We start from the raw sequence: 21,340 nt of genomic DNA on the forward strand, positions 1-21,340 counted from the left end.
AAAAAAAAGAAAAAATATTGATAATGAGAGAATCAGGACAGAAACAGAATTACAAAGATCAGAATATTTTTTTCATGATTATTTCAAGTAGCTGTGATCATGATCGATTACGATTAGGCCTGGGAGTAAACATCGATTGATCGAATGGTTCGATTGGCATGCCGCCAATCACCAATCGAAAAAAAAAAATTAGAAAAATTTACACTAATCGAATGTTCGGTAGATCCTGATTATGACATTGGGATAACTCGAATACCCAAGTAATAATAACAAAAACAAGAAAACAACGATGACAACGGTTTTTGAATACTTCATACAGGTTTAAAACTTATAATGTTACCGAGGTAATTTTTCAAAAATGATCAATGATTGTATCACATTCACAGTTACACACCAACATGAAAGCGCTCCGAAAATTTTAATCCCACCCGACCTTGCCGTCGATACACAAAATAAGTCATTGTCTGCGTGCACAAAACAATAAGTAAACACACAACCAGCTCACTTGAGCTGATTGGACCTTCGGATAGCCAATGAAACTTTGGGAAACAAAGAAGAAGGCAGTGGTTCCCTTATCAGGAAAGGTCATGACTTCAGAAATGAATTGACCCCTCCCCCATCTGTGTGTGTGTGTGTGAGAGAGAGGGACAGAGAGAGAGAGAGAAAGATAGGGTGGGAGCCGGACAATTCCTTTCATGTTTCAAAACAATGCAACCTTTTTATATCCCCCTCACACAATGAAAACGACATTCCAACATGCGCCCGTCTTCCCCAGTACTTTCTCGACTAGTCTCCAAAAATAGACCCAGTTATACATGTAGGTTCAAATGATGAAAAAATCGTAATTTTGAAGGTATTTCAAATGAAATATTTTGCAAAATATTTTTTTTAAATACATGAGTAGCAATGTGGACAGTGCCACAATTGGGGGCGGAGAAATGGTGTGGGCAAGGGATGAAATTTTTCAAGTGAAATGCTCCACCTGGGGTCAATCTCAAAGAATACTTCATGAATGAGTTGTTTACGTCTTTGGGCTGATCTGGGCTGATTCATTCATATGAAGGGGTGTGGCACTTGGAGGGATGTATGCATGATGCCAGAGTAACAGCATTGATTTAGGAAAGATTATCATTGGAACAATATACTGAAAGATTAATCTCATTTCATGTAGTTTCTTTTGATATAAAAATCATGGAAACGAGGGAAAAGGGCCTACTTTCATTTATGCTAAACATGTCTTTGATGGAGATTTCTTCATGGGGGGGGTCACCATAAATTAGGTCACCTATTGTGACTTAAAAGACGTGATTCCCCAACGAACAATCGAATCATTCGATTATTTTTTCAGGAAATAATCGAATGGTGAAAATGACAATCGTCCCAGGCCTAATTACGATGTCATTGCCAACGCAGCTTCTCAAATTGGAAAGTGTTGATCGGGAATGTCGAAACAGTAGACTTACAACCTCCACTCAACTGTTATTATACCGGTAAAATTCACATTCCAAAGAATATGAGTGTTTTAGAAAGTCCCTATTTTCAAAAGTGGTGAAATCTGGTCAATGAATTACTTTAAAAAGATAAAATATCAGTCCATTCTTTGTCCAGAAAGATCGACGCTACGTGACTTCAAACATATTTCCAACACGAAAATGAGTACATGGGACTACACTGTATTTTAGTGTTGTGAAATCACCCGGCGTTGATCGTCAGAACTAAGACGGAACTGATAATTTATCATTTCATTTTCAGTAATTGACCAGATTAAACCACTTTTAAGAAAATATTGACAATGGAAAAACGTTTCAAGTTCGGAATACGAATTTTACCTGTATAATAGCAACCGAGAGCAGGTTGTTTGGACTTCCTGTTTCAACTTTCCTTACCAACCATTTCCGGAACATCGATCAGGGAACATGCGTTGATTTGGTTTGAATTTTTATATTTTTTTGTTTTTCACCCTCATTTCTTCATCTCTTATTTATTTATCTTTTATATTAATATGGAAATTTCAGAAGATGGAATATATATACTTTACCATTACTTTGTCAGTCACAAGGAATTAATTTGTCTTGTCTTTTTCTTTTTTTTTAAATACAAAACAATTAAATGTACGTCCGATTACAGCAATACGTAATTCAACTACACTTTTTAACTGAGTTAAGCTTAAAATGTCCCCACATTTATAAGGAAAAAAATATATTCATGTTTATAAAAAAAATTGAAAATGATAAAAATTTAATCAAACACGAGACCGAAACTGTCATACTTTGTCATTTACGAGGAATGAATTTATGTCTGGTTCTTTTTCTTTATTAAATACAAAATGATTAGGTCCGATTACGATCACGATCGATTATGGCATTACGTAATTACACCACACTTTTATACCGAGTTAAGCTTCAAAATGTCCCCTCATTTTATCAAGAAAAAATATATTTATGTTAATAAAATATTCTTAAGTTGATAACAGTTCAATCAAAGACGTGATGGGAGCTATCATAGTGGATTTTAAAAATATATTGAGTGGAATTCTCTTTGTGCACAATCACTAACCAATATTTTTTTGTTCAATTTTATACTTAAATCTAGTATGTAGTCATCACACTTACGCATTGCATGTTAACATTTTTTTTTTTTTACCGAACTTCCGAACCAGGCCTTTGTGTTCGGTCCGGTTCGGAAGTGCCAAGTTCGGCGAACATCCGTTCGGTTCGGCGGTTCGGCTGCAGCACTACCACAGTATACTACTCTAGTGAGGATCGAGGCTCATGTGGCATGTGTGGTAATACATAGTGTAATACATTGACAAAAGATAATAGTCTGTACAAGAAGCTTCACAATATCAGCCCGGGCCGGGGTCGGGTACCAGTGGGGGGACATGCCGCTTTGGCCCGACATTGGCGAATGTGGCATGTGCATATAATGCAGGCTGGGTTCATGCAGGAGAAGAAAAAAAAGTAAATATGCAATTTTATATACTCAAACCAGGCACAGAATAAAAAAAATAAATCGATTTAAAATAAAATTGTAAATCAACAACATTTTCATTCTCCACAGAGCATTCAAAACTGTAAACTGCCGATTCGTCTATTGCTAACTCGTCTTCTCATCACATGGTCTACCTTCATTTAATCTGATGCCATTCCGTCCATCAACATTTCGTAAAACAGCCATTCGGTCCAATAACCATTTTGTCCAATAATCATTTTGTCTAATCACCAGTTTGTCTATGACCATTTCATCTTATAAACCTCTTGGTTTAATATCCATTTTCTTTTCACTCATTCCAACTTATTAACACTTAGTCCAATTAGACCAGATGTATTGGCTATTGGACCAACTCGTTATTAGATGAAATGGTGAGTGGATGAAATGGAAATTAGACCATGTGGATAATGGATGAACTGATGATAGACCAAGCGATTGTAGACTAATTGTAAATTAGACGAATTGGCATTAGACCAATCGAATATAAACATACAAAACATACATTTACTTTGGAGATACCAAAGTTTAAAATAGTCTTTAAACTAAATGATACATGAATTATGTATTCAGTTCTGAAATATGAGAACAATACTAACGGATTCATACAAAACACTGACATCTAAAGTTTCAGTTTTATGTATTGTCCTAGATGTTAATTCTTTGAAAATATTGATTTAATTAAAATACTGATTTTCAGCTTTACTACTGATATAGGTTCAGGTTGTTCAGGTTGGTAGCTCTGCATTTAAATTGTAAGATCTGCTTCACCACACACTTTCTATGAACCAAGATCAATACATCAATTATCTACCACATAATCCTCATTCATAAAAGAAAACAATTGGTGATTGTGTATGTATTGTGTTGCAAGGTCACTAGGGTTAATTTCTTTTATCACCCAATTTCTAAAGCGTTATTGATTCAATAGGTTATAAGTCAATAAAGAGCTACAGTACTATGTGTATTAACTTAAAGGAAAGTCCCTTGGGAGATACACTGTGGCGTCGGGGCTGTATGAATGAAATGAAAGCCAGATGGTAAGTTCTCACTCACGACTGTAAGGATTTACATTTCATGTTGAGTGTTTGCTGCAGGGGGGGTATGAGTTGAAAGTCAAAATGGAATAACCTGAGCTTGCAATAAGATGGCATTTTTGACAGTGGTCTTTTGAAAATAAATAAAATCATTGAAAGTTGACCTAAAATTGGACAGTCACACCACCCCTTCCCTCCCTCTTTCCTATATTATCCATACATGCGGTAATGATAAGACTGGATTATGTAGGAAAGGGGAGGGAGAGAGTATAATGTCAAAATTCAGAACTTTTATTCAAAGTAAAGAAGAGGTAGGGGTATATAACCTCCTGCTTTGTTACTTGTATGTACATGTACCCGGGGGGCCACTTCCATTCACGAGTGGATACCATGCGCGACCATGGGGTCTCGAAAAGCACCCTAAACACGTAATTTCCATATTCTGAAAATGCACCCCTTAACAAGTATTGGCGTGTGAAACCCTACCCTTAACAAGTATTGGAAACAAAACGATACTCTTGGCAAATATTTCCTGAAATGAACCCCTAAACAAGTAAAGGAATTTTTTTATTGTTACGGGTCCTATGGTAGTCGGTTTTACCTTATTTGGTTTAGTACGACCCCACCTTCTACACCTCGCGCAAATAGGACTCTAAACACGTAGGGTTGGGGCAAAAAGGACATTCTTTATAAAACATTTTAATTTTGTTTTATCATCCCCGCAAATTCGACCCTAAACACGTAATTTTACTAGCGAAATAGGCTTTTTTCATTATTTTTGTGTTTTTGACACCCTTTTCACGTTACGTACGTAACGTGCCGTATCGTGAAAAGGACATCCTTTTTACATGTTTTTTTGGTCGCGCATGGTATCCACTCGTCAATGTAAGTGGCCCCCCCGGGACATGTACTATATTTTAGTGAAAATGATGGTCTGATGTACCCCCAAATTTACATTTTCTTCCTGAAATTAGAATACTGACAGGCCTCGAAATAATCGACGGCCATCGACGGCCATGGCCGTCGATGCCCCCATTACTGGCCGTCATGCCCTTCTTCTTTTTGCTAAAAGTTACGGCCACTAAAAATGTGCCCTTTTTATATGGCCGTGGTGCCCTTTTTCTCATAAATGTGCCCTTTTCTGACATATAATGTGCCCCTTTTGAAAGTCTGCACCTTTTTTTCTGAGCGAGGAAAACTTTTCTACGATCTCAAAAAGTATTCAATACCTTAGCTTTACCAGCGACGTCCAGGTGCATGTATGCAGTCTAGTCCGAAGCCGCGCCGAACGATGAGCTAGCTATACACAGCTGGCCGGCCATTGTCTGCGTGCACAAAACAATAAGAAAACACACAACCCAGCTCACTTGAGCTGATTGGACCTTCGGATAGCCAATGAAACTTTTGGGGAAACATAGAAGAAGGCACGTGGTTCCCTTATCAGGAGAGGTCATGACTTCAGAAATAAATTGACCCCTCCCCCATCTGTGTGTGTGTGTGTGTGAGAGGGAGAGAGAGAGAGAGAGGAAGAAAGATAAGGGTGGGAGCTGGAGAATTCCTTTCATGTTTCAAAACAATAATGCAACCTTGCCTCACACAATGAAAACTACATTCCAACATGCGCCCGCTCCCGTCTTCACCGGTACTTTCTCGACTAGTCTCCAAAAATAGACCCAGTTATACATGTAGGTTCAAATGATAAAAAATCGTAATTTTAAAAGGTATTTCAAATTAAATATATTGCAAAATATTTTTTTGAAATACATGTGTAGAATCGTGGGCAGTGCCACAAGTGGGGGCGGGGACATGGTGTGGGCAAGGGATGAAATTGTTCAAGAAATGCTCCACCTGGGGTCAGTCTCAAAGAATAGTTCATGAATGAATTGTTTACATCTTTCGGACTCGGCTGATCTGGGCTGATTCATTCATATGCAGGGGTGTGGCACTTGGAGGGATGCAAGCATAATACCAGAGTACCAGCATGGATTTTGGAAGAATTTTCATTGGAACAATAAACTGAAAGTTTTAATCTCATTTCATGTAGTTTCTTTTGATATAAATATCATGGAGAAAGGGAAAAAGGTCCTACTTTCATTTATTCTAAACATGTGACTTTGATGGAGATTTCTTCATGGGGGGGGGTCACCATAAAGTAGGTCAACTATTGTGACTTAAAAGACCTGATTCCCGACGAACAATCGAATCATTCGATTATTTTTTCAGGAAATAATTGAATGATAAAAATGACAATCGTCCCAGGCCTAACATCCATGCACCATAGCGGTCACGCACAGTTCTCAAACTCCTTTGCTATTCGTTCATAGTGTGCAGAGAGGGCGGGATAAAATGACAAACACAGTACAACTCCTTTGCTATTCGTTCATTGTGTGTATAGAGGGCGGGATAAATGACAAACACAGTACAAGTACATGTTCCTTGTATGTACATACAATGCATTTATTCCAAGTTCCACTCCCATCATATCAGTAAGCGCAGCTACCGGTAGGTCATCAAAGTAGGTCAATTTTTGAGTGTGTGATTTCTGATATTCCAGGAATCTTGATTAATTGAACTAATCGATTGTTTCCTCTGGCAAACAATCGAATGGCAAAAAGGGTATTCGTCCCAGGCCTAGTTACGAACAACTTACGAACGACCGGTGATACTTTCTTGGGTGCTAATCAGATTCACATTTAATTACATGTAGCTCAAGAAGGTATCACCAGTCGTGCGTAAAGTCGTTCATAACTTACGAACAGCTTTATGAAACACCCCCCCTCCCTCCGATATATCCGTACAAGTACATGTTTAGAATTGAGTGAGTAGCATGTAGCTGGTGCAATTTGATCGAAAGGCACGAGATGCGAGCAAAAAAGATGTACAGCAATTACAAAATTTCTCTGAGTTGTGTTTTGATGTCGATCGTTGGAAGGTTGCATTTAGGCTTGTCCAAGTGAACACGTACATGAAAGTCACGTGGACACTACTTGAAAGAAAAAGGGCTCAGCTGCATGTAGCTAGCTGTGCACTAGCGCATCGACTATGGAAAGCCCCCGCCCCCCACGCCGCGAAACTGTAACACCTACAAATAATTTATTACATGCCCCTTAAAAAGTGGCCTTGGTGCCCCTCTGTATGGCCTTGGTGCCCTCTGCTGCCTGGCCTCAGTGAAAAAGTGCCCCTCAAAAAAGTGGCCTTGCCCCCCAAAAATCCTATTTCGAGGCCGGTACTGATGTATTTTTGGTAGGTGTTTTGCCTTTCAATGATGTTTGAATGCATTATAAATGGTGTGGATTATCATTTCTCTATACAAATATGTCACTGTCTTTCCATCATCATGCTATCAAATCTTTTTGCAGACTGGCACGTTCAATCTCGACCCCTCCAATCCAAAAGGCTGCACGTCGTGTGATTGCGACCCGGGAGCGGCCATCAGTGGATCATGTGACCCCGACACGGGGGCGTGTACCTGCAGGTCGAACGTGATTGGTCGAGCATGCAACGATACTGCTCCAGGATTCTATGTCCCTAGTTTGGACGGAATAAGTATGGAGGGTGAACTTGCCGCTACTGATCAGGTACGTGTCTTATCATTTGCTGGCATCAGTTAACCTGCTTACCTCTGAAATCCATGCCTCCCATAGGCTTTGCACAGGGACTGTCCAGCTTTAGTTGGCAATGGGTTAACTTGGTTTATCTCTAATATGAGGAGGTGAATGTGACCAAAATTGTCTCGAAATGATACGCAGGGATATTTTAAGTCCAAGGTCATGAAGAAAAAAAAAATTGTGTCAATTGCCAATATCATACAAGTATTTTCATAAGTCATTTTCAATTCAATTTATTTCATTTTCAACAGGACAAAGTAATGTGGTCGAAATAGTTACAAAGATCTTGTACTGACAAAATAAATTGAGGCATGTACAATATATGATAAGTAAAACAAAATAGAGTATTATATGTATATAAGCAAAATATCATAAACATAAATTTCTGAGAAAATGGGTATTTGGGTATATGGGTATTTTGAGCAGAGTATTCATACCACTGCAAATTTGATTGGTCATTGCATGATTTTTCAATCGACCGCAAACATTTGTATTAAGCACTATATAAATTTCACATATTATTAGTATTATTATTATTAAATTTCATGTTCCAAAAGACTGATCTTGAGTTGGTTGTTCAAGCTACATGATTTACAAAATGTATTGTTGCAATATTTTCACCCTTAGAAAAATTTCGCAAGGACGCAGTTGCACAAAATTGTGTGACTGCTTTACTTTCTAACTTTTTATTTTCAAGTCTTGTGCATGTTTTGAGACCATATTTCTGTGAAAATCAGATGCAACTTTAGGATGCTCTACAAGTATGTATACATGTACATGAGTGTCATCGCCAAATTTGCTCAAAAACATATACATGTAGCAAGGCTCCACATTAACTTTTTTTGGTGGTGGCCCGTTCGGGCCACCAAAACCTTCAAATAATTTTTTTGGGTGGCCCAGCAGTAAAGTTTGGTGGCCCGAAAAATATAAAGAAAAACATTAATTAAAATGAATAAAACAAACTTCTGAAATATTCTGCAGTCTCTACCACTATCTTGTATGTAAATCGTGCTTGCTGTTATTTTACTTTGCTTATTTTGTGGTAATATATAAATTGTTCTATCATTGTAAATATGAAATGAGTGAAAGAGAATAAAAGAATTGTATTGTTCCCAGGTTGTGTGGACTTTTAATCTCCATATAGACACACACTCATAATGGTAAAGTAAATAAATAGTGCATATAGCAAACTCAGATAGATTTACAAAACAATGATTTTTCCTTTCTTCCTTTTTGATCGTAAAACCTAGATTATGCAGGCCCCAAATCCAGATTATTTTCTCTTTTCCAGCATATTATAGCAGGAGAAAATCACAGAAAAATATGCTGCAGAATTATAACGATGTATAAAAGGGGGAAATAAACAAAAATAATTTTTAGAATAGTATATTGAAAAAAGAAAAAAATTGTAAAATGAATAAGTGAAATGAAACAAAAGAAAAAATGAAGAAAGAAAAAAACAAAGAACAGGAAAAAAAATTGAGAAAAAAAAAGAAAATGTAAGAAAAATGAATAAGACAAAATTATAAAAAATGGGGAAAATTATTATTATTATTATAATTATTCAGTAAAAACATATTCTTTAATCAGGCATATTCAATGGGAAGGGGTATCAATGGTTTAATCACTGTAAAAAAATTAAAAGAAAAAAATAAGAAAACGGCAAAAGTTATCTGGAAAAAAAGTGAGAAAATTCCTTCCCCATATTTGACAAAATGATGGAAAAATTCACATTTCATATCAATGAAATGCCTTCCCAAAGTATTAACTTCCTTGAGAGTGGTTTAAGAAGTCATTGAACAAGAAAGAAAGAAGCTGTCTATTTATTTTTGGCTAGAAGAGACACAGCTTCAAAAAAAACGAAACAAATATCAACATACATACAAATACACATGTGGGACTGTGATGTACTCACTTATGTGTTTTATGTGTATTAATGCATTTGGAAATCGGTCTTTTTGAGTCAAAAGAGAGGTCATAATTCCTCCTTTTAATGCTTGCAAATAAACAGGTTTCAGTAATATGGACTGTAGAAGGGCATTTCATTGGTGTAAAATGAAACTTTGATGTAGATTTTCAAAGTTCTGGGGAAGATTTCTTAGCAGTAACATTTCGTATCGAACCTCCCTGAGCTGGCTGCAGTGCAGTGGTTTCATGCATGCAAAGCTCAGCCAGCCAGCCGGTGCGGCCGGCTGAATAATAGTTACTGTATGCTAGCGGTAGGCCTACATACAGTCATGACTATGCAATCTTTGTGTGTGTGTATTTGTGTGTAGATTAACAAAAAAGGCGCATGACGAATTGGCTTGCAAGTTGAACTGTAGAAAGTTGATAAATGCATGCAAAATCGGGAGAAAAATTGCGCTACTTTGAAAATTATTGGTTGCCCGAATCGGGCCACCAAAACTTCACATTTTTTCAATAATGGTTGCCCGAGATGACTTTTTGGTGGCCCCGGGCCACCGGGCCACCGCTAATGTCGAGCCTTGCATGTAGTGTAGAAAATCAATGCAGATTGTATCATCAATAAAAAATCATAAATGTCTTGATTATTTTGGATTTATTTTATGCTCTTCAATTGGCTATTAGGCATAGCGGCTTTAACAGTAAAACTATACAAATACATCTGGGCCCCGTCTTTCAAAGTGTTGCGATTGATTGGATCAATTGCAACTATGGAAAGTCAGCAAAGTCAACATATAAAATGATGTTTGTTCAAAAAAATTCTAGATATGAATGTATATCCATAAATTAATTGATTTCTTGACAATTTGGTGTGTTCTCCTTTGATTACCAAGGACATTTTGCAAATTTCCTGTAGAAAAAATTAGGACACTGATAGATTCAAATAGAGTTACGATTGATTGGATCAATCTTAACTCTTTGTTAGACGGGGCCACGATTTATTATTATTTTCTTAGCCTTTTTCCCACTCCTTGATGCATGATTTTCATTTTCTACACCTTACATTCTTCTACCAGCCTTCCAGGATCGAGGAGAGATCTCTTGGCGAGGGTGCCCTTCACACTGGCCCTGGTTTCCTTGTGGTGTCTCCGTCGACGGTGATTACACTGAGCAGCATGACTGTCCCACGAACGCAGAATTATGTACTTGCTATAAGATACGAGGTGAGAAATTAATCTTTCAGCAACAAAAAAATAATAGTAGAACTTTTTTTTTTGTTTTACTGTATTCTGAAAAATGGACAATTAAACATAATATTATTTATGTACTGCGCTTTTCCCGAATTGGCCCAAAGCACTTACAAAAACAAAATAACACATCAAGTACATTCAACATGATAACTCACTTGATGGTTTTTGTAAAGAAAAATTCATTGTAATAGCCCTGGGCGTATTTAAACATTTGTCATATGAAAAATTGTCACATTAATTTTGATATCAGCAGGTGACAACCTGTCCAGCATTTGGAGAGACTGAGAAGAATTGATCTCTGACCATTTCTCTGGAATGGAAGAGCCGTGGTGTAGTGGTTCTGACTCTCGCCTTGTAAACAGAGGGTCGTGTGTTCGAATCCCACCGCGGTCTAGCGTCCTTTGGCAAGGCGTTAATCCACACTTTGCCACTCTCGACCCAGGTGCTAAAGGTACCCGGTAGGATGCGAAAGATATTGTATGTTTGATTTTGCCAGCGCCATAATGTGGCTGCGATGAATGCAAGGAATGCTCCCTAGGGAGTGGAAATTGTGCCCTTTTCGTGCTTGATTGAAATGAATCCAATGACGGGTAATAATATGCTGCAACACGCTTTGGGCCAATCTGGGAAAAGCACTTTATAAAAATTGGCTATTATTATTATTATTCTGTGGTAATAGCTTGGTACTTCCATTCCTGTGTTCTTATATGTGATCTCATGTTGTTACTCTGGGTTGTTTCATGGCCTATTTGGATTCTGAATATGTACTTGTTTATTTCATCCTAGACCTTATCTAATTGGAGTGGTGTCACAATAGAAATCAACCAGCAGAATCCAACAGCATTTGACTGTCAAGGGTCATCGAATCCCGGGACCTCAGCGACAACAGTCAGCCTTCCTGCAGCAGAGTATGGAGGTAACATAGACTTATATCCATATTTTCTGAAGTAGAGATATTGTGGATCAGTGGGTGAGTCCTAGGACATTGAACTGTAAGGTTTGGGGTTCAAATCCCACTATGGCACTAATGTCCTTTGGCAAGACATTTGACTAAGTTATTTGCTCTTCATCCAGGTGTAAATGGGTGTCTGATATGCTTAATGGGAAAAGTGAAGATATTGTGGATCAGTGGATGAGTCCCCAGAGTTTGAACCACAAGGTTCTGGGTTCAAATCCCAACCTGACACAAATTTCCTGTGGCAAACATTTGTCATCACTTGCCACTCTTCACCCAGGTGGAAATTGGTACCTGATATGCTTGATGGGAAGTGATCCTGGGGAGGCATTAATATTTATTGTAATATGCCAAGCAGTGGATATGGATCTTTTGCTCGATTTCTGCATGTACATGTACCAAGGAGTTCTAAAAGTGCATACATTGCAGGCAAGCCATGATATAGTAACGCTTGTGTTTGGAATTGACCGAGGTAATAGTGCCTAAAAGATCACAAATGTCCCAAACTGAAGGAAAAGAGTGCTGTGTGAAGTTCAAATTATCAATTTTTCTTTCACTTTTCTATTAATTTTCATACATGGAGCACTTAAAGCTATTGGGAATTTGATAATATCTCAAAGAAAATGTATATTTGTGGTAGTTTAAAGAGGTTTGAGAGATTTTTGTGTACACTGCAACATTCTTTGTGGGGAAAGTATTAGCAAATAGTATGTCAATACACAACATTTGTTGAATTCTTTTTGAAATGTTTTCTCTTGTCCTTTTGTTCTTCATGTGATTAACCAGTGTCAATTATCTATCTGAGGAATGCTTGCTGGAGGTGTCCCTTACCATGTGACCATTCTAATAAAGTTTTCTTGTGTTTCCATGTGTTTTTGTGATAAACAGGCGTATATGATCTCTCTGAGGAATGCCTTGCTGGAGGTATCCCGTATGATGTCATCATCAGTTTGGGAGTACCAGACACTCAGGAACAGTTCCTCCTAGACTCGGTAAGATTATAAATTGTACATAGTAGTACAGAGCTGCCAGTTGTAACATTCCATGATGGTTTCAAATTTCAGACCGCTTTGTGATATTATGGATGTTTGCACAACATTTATGAATTTGAATGCATGTATGTACAGTGCTTGCTCCAATAGCACCAGTATTTAATATTCTAGTCGTTTTATTATCCCTTTACGGACAATCGCAGATTCTTAATATGCATCCCTAAATCAATATTATGAGTACCCACAACAGATATGGCATATGATTCGGGGGTGGGGTAGGGGGAGATGTCACATGAAATTCATCCTAAATAACTTGATATGAGAGAAACAATGCATCATTACTTCATAATCATCAAGTGCATAGTTATCTGAAACATACTGACAGTCGTCTGTTGTACAATTTTAGATTGTACTGTTGCCTGTGTTATCTGACTTGGAGGTCTACCAATCGAACCGAACGAGCCAGTCTTTGCGAGCTAACATGGATGCATGCTGGTCTGCAGCACTGTCGGCCCACCACCCAACCAGGATGAACTGCTCAGATATTGAATTCGGAATCATGGCCGAGGTCTTTGATGGAGCTATAGGTAAATGAGTGCTTAGTAGCCTTTAAGAATATGTAATGCCATAATTTGCATAAATTTATAAAGCAAGTGAGTTATAAATACTTAACATTTTGATTTTTATTTGACATCTAGTGAATTAATAATTGTCAAATTGGTTTTGAATTAATACGTACGATTTTAAGGGATTGATTATGTTTGTATCTATCCTATTTTTTTTCAGTTCATTCACCCGCTGCTAGATTGGGGCATTGCAAGAAAATTGTGATAAATTGTCGGTCATCAATGCATAAATGTGCCCTATAGGAAAGGAACCTCCCCCCCATTGAATTTTTTGTAGTTTCTGTTTATCTGTTTCTGTTTATGGTAACTCCCGTATGAATTCGGCAAGACAGTGTTTTGCTGGTATACACCAAGCTGGTATATAACCAATCACCTAGGAAACGTACGTCTAGGTTAATCAGTCATAGTGGCTGACCTGAGTGATGACAGAAATTACTCTCGGGCCTTTTATCAAAGTGGAGACAATGGCAGAGTAGGGATTCAAACTCACAACCTTGCGATTATAAGTCCAATGTTCTAACCACTGGACCACACGACCCATGGTGTTGTGTACATGTAGTATCATGCTTCCACATATGAAATATAGAAATTTACATCACAGGTTTGAAAGAATGTGATTTATTTGAATGATTTTATAATTTTTTCTTCATTTTATAGTAAGCATAAATATACCACACATATATATTTTTGATCTATATTTTCAGGTTGTGATTGCAGCTCTCTCGGGTCAGACAATAATCCATTATGTGAGTCTTACGGAGGTCAGTGCCCTTGCTTGCCGGGGGTCACGTCCAGGTCATGTGACACCTGCTCACCTTTCTACTATGGCATTGAATCAGGCAGTGGATGCACAGGTAAGGAACACCAGGGCCCTGTCTCGCAAAGAGTTGTGATTGATCAAATCATTCTCAACTACATGTACATGGAAATCCATCCATGCCAGTTCTTTTGTCCTAACAGAAATTTGAACACTCTCCTTTGTAAACGTCAAGGAACAGACTGAATTGTCAAGCAGGGTTCCCAGCCCACCAGGGAAAATTGTTTCACTCTTTTTCAGTCTGGGAAAAATCAGGGAATTTGATTTTTAAAATACCTGAAATCAGGGGAAAATGCCTCAAATGAGGGAAAAATCAGGGAATTTTTATCGTCCCAAAAGTCGAAAGCGTGGTAACTGTGTTATATTTTGTTGCATGTCAAAACAATATCCATTGAACGACTGGTTATAGTGGTGTTTTAGTGTAGCCTCTGACTGCAGTACAGTTTTTATGCTGAAAATACATGTAATTCACTGCAACAACTTAGAAAACTGGGAATGTGTTGAATAATTACCAGGGAATTTTTAAATTTCTTGAGGGAATTTTGTTTTCTTGGAAAGCTGGGAACCCTGTCAAGACAACAATAAATTATGTGTATACATCATATCTAGAAAGCATTTTAAACAAACATGCATGTTAGATGTGGATATTGCTGGCTTTCCATAGTTGTGATTGATCAAATCAGTTCCAAATCTTTGTGTATTACGCCTTGTACATGCCTTATATTCCTAATGAATGGAAATGAAAAACACCCTTTTAACCATGTTATTCCTATTTTGAACTAATGTGTCTGTACTTATGTACAGGAAAATCAGCAATGTTCCTTTTATTTTAGATTTGTTATTACTTTTTTGTCCTATTTTTTTTAACTATCAAAGGCTACAGGTATTTTAGGATTTTTATACATCCCATTAACTGATATTATGGAGATGCTGTTGCATTGTAAGTTTTCAATATATCCAATGTTGTATAATATCTGGAAGCAATTTTTCAAATCGGATTATACAAAATGTGTTATTTACGTGACATTGTACCTCTTATATGATGGCTCGAACAGATTTGAGTGAGGCAGAATTACCCTTACATTTTCATACAATAAGAAAAGCAGTTCTTGATAAATCTGTAGTGTGCATATCTTGAATTTCTTCCAGTGTAATTCTGTAAGTTTGGGATTTTGTATTACTCTACACACATTGATCTTTATTTCTTTGAAAATAAATGAATTGAAAATTGAGTCGCTTTTGTTGACTAAAAATTGAGCATTCAAAAACAGTATTTGATTTGATATCCTAACAGATATATTACAATATTAACAAATTAAGTAAAATGCCTTGATTTATTGAAGATTTATTTCTTTTATGAAATAATTTCTTATTGAATTCATTTTAATTTCAGACTGTGGCTGTAATTTAGAAGGTTCAATCACTCAGTCATGCAACCAGACGTCTGGAATCTGTGAATGTAAACTGAACGTTGAAGGAGACAAATGTGACACGTGCGCCACTGATCATTATGGCCTTTCTACAGGTAAGCAAATATTCTCCATAAGTGATAACCTGTGTGATTAATACATAAATATCGATATATGTTAATCAGGCTGAGTGGTGGCGACGTGTCACTGTTTTGCATCCCACATCTATACCATTTTTGTCTTGCCTGCACAGCAGAGCGAGACCATAGGCGCCACTTTTCTGATGGCGGCGGCATCGTCAACAACAAACTCTTAACATAAGGTTACCTTTATGAAATGTTATTATAACTTAGCAAGTACATGGACCTAGTAAATAAAACTTGATAATCAAGTATAAGTGAACATCCTGCATGAGCTCCAGCTCATAGGATGAAGGTCAAAGGTCATTTAAGATCAATAAGCTTTGGCCATGTTATTTGTTGTGGACAAAGGATGATCAACAATAAGTGTTGTCAAAGTCAGCAGTGCTGTATTGGATCATGTAATTCAGGCGAGACTGCCAGAGGTGTTTCACTGGTTCAATATTGTCAATTCTGGTAGTAAATTTTTGCCAGAGCTTCATGGAAAATAAATGTGTTTCAAGCGGGTTAACTGCATGTGACTTGCTGCCGCTATGGCACTCTTACCGGTTTTCTGCCTAACAGACCTCTGCCGGCAATTACCTACATGTACCACTCAACTGGAACAAGTTTTGACCATGTTCAAAACTTTGCTGTGGGTTAACTGAACTTGTGTGTGCACCTGCGGGAAACTACTTGCAAAATATGCGCTAAGCCCTATCAAGTGCAGCGATCTGCCAAATTGAATGCCATTGGAATGAATATTGCTGTACAGCGTAGAAAGTACATGAGGGCGATGGGCGAGTTTGCCGTCATGACAGCCCAAATCATCCCTAAAATTCTCTAAAATTGCTTTGGGGCGACCATTCTATTTAGAGTCGGCCCAAGATCTGTCTTAAATATTCAAGATTATTAAAAGAAATCAATATTCTAACCAAATTTATGGCAGAATATCTGCTTTTACTGCATGAAAAAATTGCTCTAAAAGTAGCCATTGAAGTTAAAGAAATAGCCCCCCAAATTCTTTAAATCGCCTGAATGTGGAAAAAAGTAGCCCCTAAAAATAAAAATACTTTGTACCCTGTTGTTGTAAAAAAATAGATATACTTTTCACTTCCTCCATTCCATAGCAGGCCTCATTTATTCAATATTTGGAAAGCAATACCATTTACATGTACTATCAACATAGTAGTGCCCTACGTGTACTTTACCATTGTGTAAATTTCACTTTATTACCTACCCAAGACACGTGTTTCCACAACGGTCAAACGTGTAGCTGCACTTGCCCTCCTCCTGATATACCAAAAAGACCTACATTTTTTGGTAAGTAGTATCAGAAGGAAATTGAAATTTAAAAGAAAGAAAATATTTTTTTGTTCTGTTGGACATGGCAAATATACATCACACTTGCAGCATTGGCTTGTACCCATCCTTCTACCTTGCTGGATTCAGTGTATATTCCATCCTGAATATAACTCTCTTTATATATTCCTCCTCCACTTGCTTCTTGTATTTCTTCTTTGCTCTCTGCCCTCCTCCTTGAAATGTTTATCTTATCTCGAAATTCCCTCTTAAGTCTAAATGGGCTTAGGTTGAAACCGGCCCCACTTGTGATTCTGAAGTAACACAATTATCTCGTCGCCTTCCTGCAGAAAGGCTGTTAACGTATTTTAGCTCAAAAAAATTGAATTTTGTTTTATTGCTGAAATTGAAAATGAACTTTCTTCTGGTACCATTCTCGAACCTGAATATGACGGCATTGTGACATAATAAGCAAAAACATTTCAACATGCTTTTATAGCACATAGACGCATCCTTAGAGAACAAGACGCTTCTCGTTTATCATGCAAGCGCATAGACCGATTTGCGCTAATGGCCTTTTTGCAGTCACCTAATCAGCGGATTGCGCATTTTTCTGTCCAGAAAAAGGGCGTACGGTATTCCTTCTTATGAAGATTAGAAAGCGTTTAGAGTGTTTTTCATAAAACAAACAAAATATCAATTAAAAAAACATCTTGCTTTATCAGAAAGTATGAGAATTACTGTAGGACATAAAATATTACACTTGCTGCTTAAAGCACATAAGGTCAAAACATAATTTGCGTTTTCTCGAAAATGTACTTTTCGCGCATATGCACGTTAACAGCCTTTCTGCGGGAAGGCGACGATCTGTTTGATATTAGATTTTTTCCTTCAATGTAATTGGTTTTCAGTCAATTTTTTTGAGGCATAATCACAAGGTTGATGGCTCAGATTTCAAAAATTGGGGAGTGGTGGGGGAGGGGTAGGGGTGGAAGGAATCTACCACCCCTTTCCCTTTATTCCCTGAACCCCAGCCTATTCAGAGTTAAGATATGCTTATCGTCTGTCTTTAAACAACATACATCATCCACCTTTGCAGTCATGTCTATTATCTCTCCAAGCCCCAAGCCAGCATCTGCATCAATTCTCAATCTTTCCAATCAATCAACTTTGCACCAATTATCACTCCCACCAATGCTTGCTGTATCCTAAATTTGCTTCTTTCCTCTATCTATATCAACTTCTTCCTCCTCCTAGCTCACCATTATCGTTGTTGGCCCAAGATTTACTCTCCGTCACCTTCCATTTCCAGGATCTTTTTCTCGGTCCTTCCAGTCTCCCATTATCTCTCTTCGGAATCAGTTATCAGCATCCTTTATCAATAAATCATCGCTTGCACCCGCTGTAACTGTATTGATCACATTAGAAAGTATTGATGGCGACAGTACAGAGCCTTAATGTGTCCCACAGGGTAATAAAGTGTATTTACTTGAAAAATGTTTGAGCTTTATGTTACAGTGGCTGTTCTGTGAAACAAATGCATGAAGCTAAATACCCCTTGAATATATTGTGTTGAAGAACGGCAAAGCGACAAATCTGTGATTTTTTTTTCAATATTTACTATGTACATGTAGGTACTGGTATGTTATATACATGTAGTAATGTATAGGGATTCAAGTTTAAATCAACTTTACAAACAAATGGTGGTCCATCTGGTAAATGATGCACATGATTGTTCCGTAACACAAAGCTTTGAAGAGGAATAGCAAATATGAAAGAGCACTTCTGATTGGTTCCTGGTCAGTATTTTGAAATAAAAGCGCATGTAACATTGGTCTTGATTGGTCACTCCATTTTTTGGCGATTTATCGGTAATCTGTGTTACAGAACCCATATTTCTAATTGGTGTTATAATTCCTAAGAAAGAAAGAATCATCTGTTGTTAAAAAGTCGCGCATTTCTTTTGAACGGCTTTATAAAACACCCACCTGAGACGGCGTCTGGAAGTCTTCACTACTTACGGCTTCTTCTTAGGCCTTACAGAACTCTTGTGGTAGAGTGATAAGACTTTCAAGCACATCTAGTAATTGCAAGTTGAACGAAGAAAGTGCTTGAAATCTGTGCCTTTTTCAGGGCTAAAGCGGCAATACAATGTTCTTGTAAGCATGCTCCTTCTTTGATGAGATTTGATTTTCTCACTTGGTTTTTGTCAATTTCTTCAAACTTGATTAAGTTTATAGCGATCTGTAGTACGTTTCAACGATTCAGGGAAACTTTATTCTCTGGCCTTTCAAATGTCCTTCTAGGTATCCCAGCAACTACACTGCTCTCTAATCCCCCTTGTACTTGACCTTCAGTATCCATCAGTGCTGGTCAGTTTTTTATTTTAATGTTAGTCGATTATTGCCAGCCAAATATCGCCGATTTATAACACAATATATCGCCCAGTCTAAAAATTGACTATAATACCTCGGTCACATTTGCTCTACGGTGGCCTTACGGTGAGCCGAAAACAGCCGTTTTAACATATTTTGTACCAGCTATACATAGGTGGTTTGAATGAAAATGAATAAAATGGCTATTTATGACTTGCGGTACGGCTGCCGTAGAGCAAATGTGACCAAGGTATAACCTGCAATTCAGTAAGAGCAGGGAAGTTAGACGTTCGTTTGTGGTTGTCCGTGACAAGTGTGCATTTGGTTAACACTTAATAAGTGGGTTTAAAGCAAGTGAGACCTTGTAGCATTTGTGGTCAATAAATAGTGATTAATGTAGCTTTTCATATTGTGAAATATTTTGGGCATAACATGCTATCGCAATATGCTAACGTAGTCATAAAACCACAGTCATAAAACCATGTTCAGTGTCACAGAATATGACCCAGCGCTAGTATCCATATTTGGACCTCGTCTGGTATATGGATAAGCAATGTCAGCGGTGACCCGGAGACGGCCTTGACAGTTTTCTGCTTTGATGTTAAGATAGATCATAGTCATTCCAGGCATGACCTGTCATGATTACAGAACATACTGTATTTTTATTGTATTCCACTACTAGCACACTGATTATAGTATTCAAAAGCCTTTAGCTTTATTTAGCAAGATGCAGTCTCTAAACTTGTATTGTGAGCACCAACATACCAGTACCTGTTCTGAAATGTTGCACATCGAATTGGTGATGAATTTATGATTCAGTTCGCCGGGTATTATTCCTAATTTAACTGGGTTAGTTGAGACCAGGATATATGGAGGGGGGGGTCAATTTGATTTGCGCGATTGTTATGAATATATCCTGGTCTGAAATAGCCCAGTTAAACTAGGGTTAAACATGTTACAGTGCATCCCAGAAAAAAGGAAACGAAACCAGATTTATAAAGCATTTTTTTTAATTTAGAAAAAAACAGTAAATTATGGAAATCTGAAGAACCCCCAAACCCAAGAAAGTATTTTGTTGATATTTTTGTGTGAATGGTACCATATTTTCTTGTATCTTTTTGTAGGCACTGGTTGTGTACGATGCGGTTGCACGCCAGAGTACTCTCTAGGTACGTCCTGCAACGATGATGGTCAGTGCTCGTGCAAGACAGGAGTTGGAGGCCTTCGGTGTGATCAATGTGCCCCAGAGTAAGAGCAAAAAGTTTGCTACTGGGCAATTCCACGTTACTCACGTTACACAATTTAGGCACCTCATCATATTTTAATTGCCATATTTTGCTTACTGTGGGGTTTGACAAGCTCTCTTTTCTGCACAAGGTTTATGATAACTTAATACACCTTGGTATATTATCATAATTTAGTTTGACAATTCTATCCAGAAAATATAGGCAAGCAAATTCTTGTTACTCACGTTACATTTTTGGACCACATAAATCAAGAACATGACTTTGTTCAAAAAGTGTCCTCATACTGAGTGGAATAACAAGTAGTGGGTTTATGATTTTTATAACTGGTATAGAGGTTCACAAATGTAGATGGTCAGAAATTTTGAAACATTTCACATCTTTGAAAAATTTACCAAAATTAGCGTTACTCACGTTACACGTTACTCACGTTACATATTGAACATAACTCATTGCCATGCTCCTGACCATGAATATTTGCTTGAAAGTGTATATTTAGATGTAATTAACTATTAGAATTATTTTAGGCATAAAATGGAACAGTTTTGTTAACCTCTTTTCTCAAGAATGACTATATTGCCCATTTTATATGACTTACCATCAACAATTACCACACGTACACGTACAATGTCAATTTTAGTGAAAATACATGAATTTTGTAAGTGATGTGGAGTGAAAAATATTCTCCTTTAATTCTATTCTCTTAAAATGAA

At 37.4% G+C, this 21,340-nt stretch overlaps 1 protein-coding gene across 1 annotated transcript in view; it reads left to right on the forward strand.

Moving 5' to 3' along the window:
* Window positions 1-21,340, forward strand: part of LOC121428978 (laminin subunit beta-1-like) — a 91,200-nt gene that overhangs the window by 10,884 nt on the left and 58,976 nt on the right. The window contains exons 8-15 of the mRNA XM_041625874.1: window positions 7,385-7,603; window positions 10,615-10,761; window positions 11,575-11,704; window positions 12,632-12,735; window positions 13,142-13,322; window positions 14,066-14,215; window positions 15,572-15,703; window positions 20,508-20,631. Coding sequence (XP_041481808.1) covers window positions 7,385-7,603; window positions 10,615-10,761; window positions 11,575-11,704; window positions 12,632-12,735; window positions 13,142-13,322; window positions 14,066-14,215; window positions 15,572-15,703; window positions 20,508-20,631 — 1,187 coding nt within the window. The remainder of the gene's footprint in view (window positions 1-7,384; window positions 7,604-10,614; window positions 10,762-11,574; window positions 11,705-12,631; window positions 12,736-13,141; window positions 13,323-14,065; window positions 14,216-15,571; window positions 15,704-20,507; window positions 20,632-21,340) is intronic.

The sequence above is a fragment of the Lytechinus variegatus genome, chromosome 15 (genome assembly GCF_018143015.1).
Source record: "Lytechinus variegatus isolate NC3 chromosome 15, Lvar_3.0, whole genome shotgun sequence".
NCBI classification, from domain to species: domain Eukaryota; kingdom Metazoa; phylum Echinodermata; class Echinoidea; order Temnopleuroida; family Toxopneustidae; genus Lytechinus; species Lytechinus variegatus.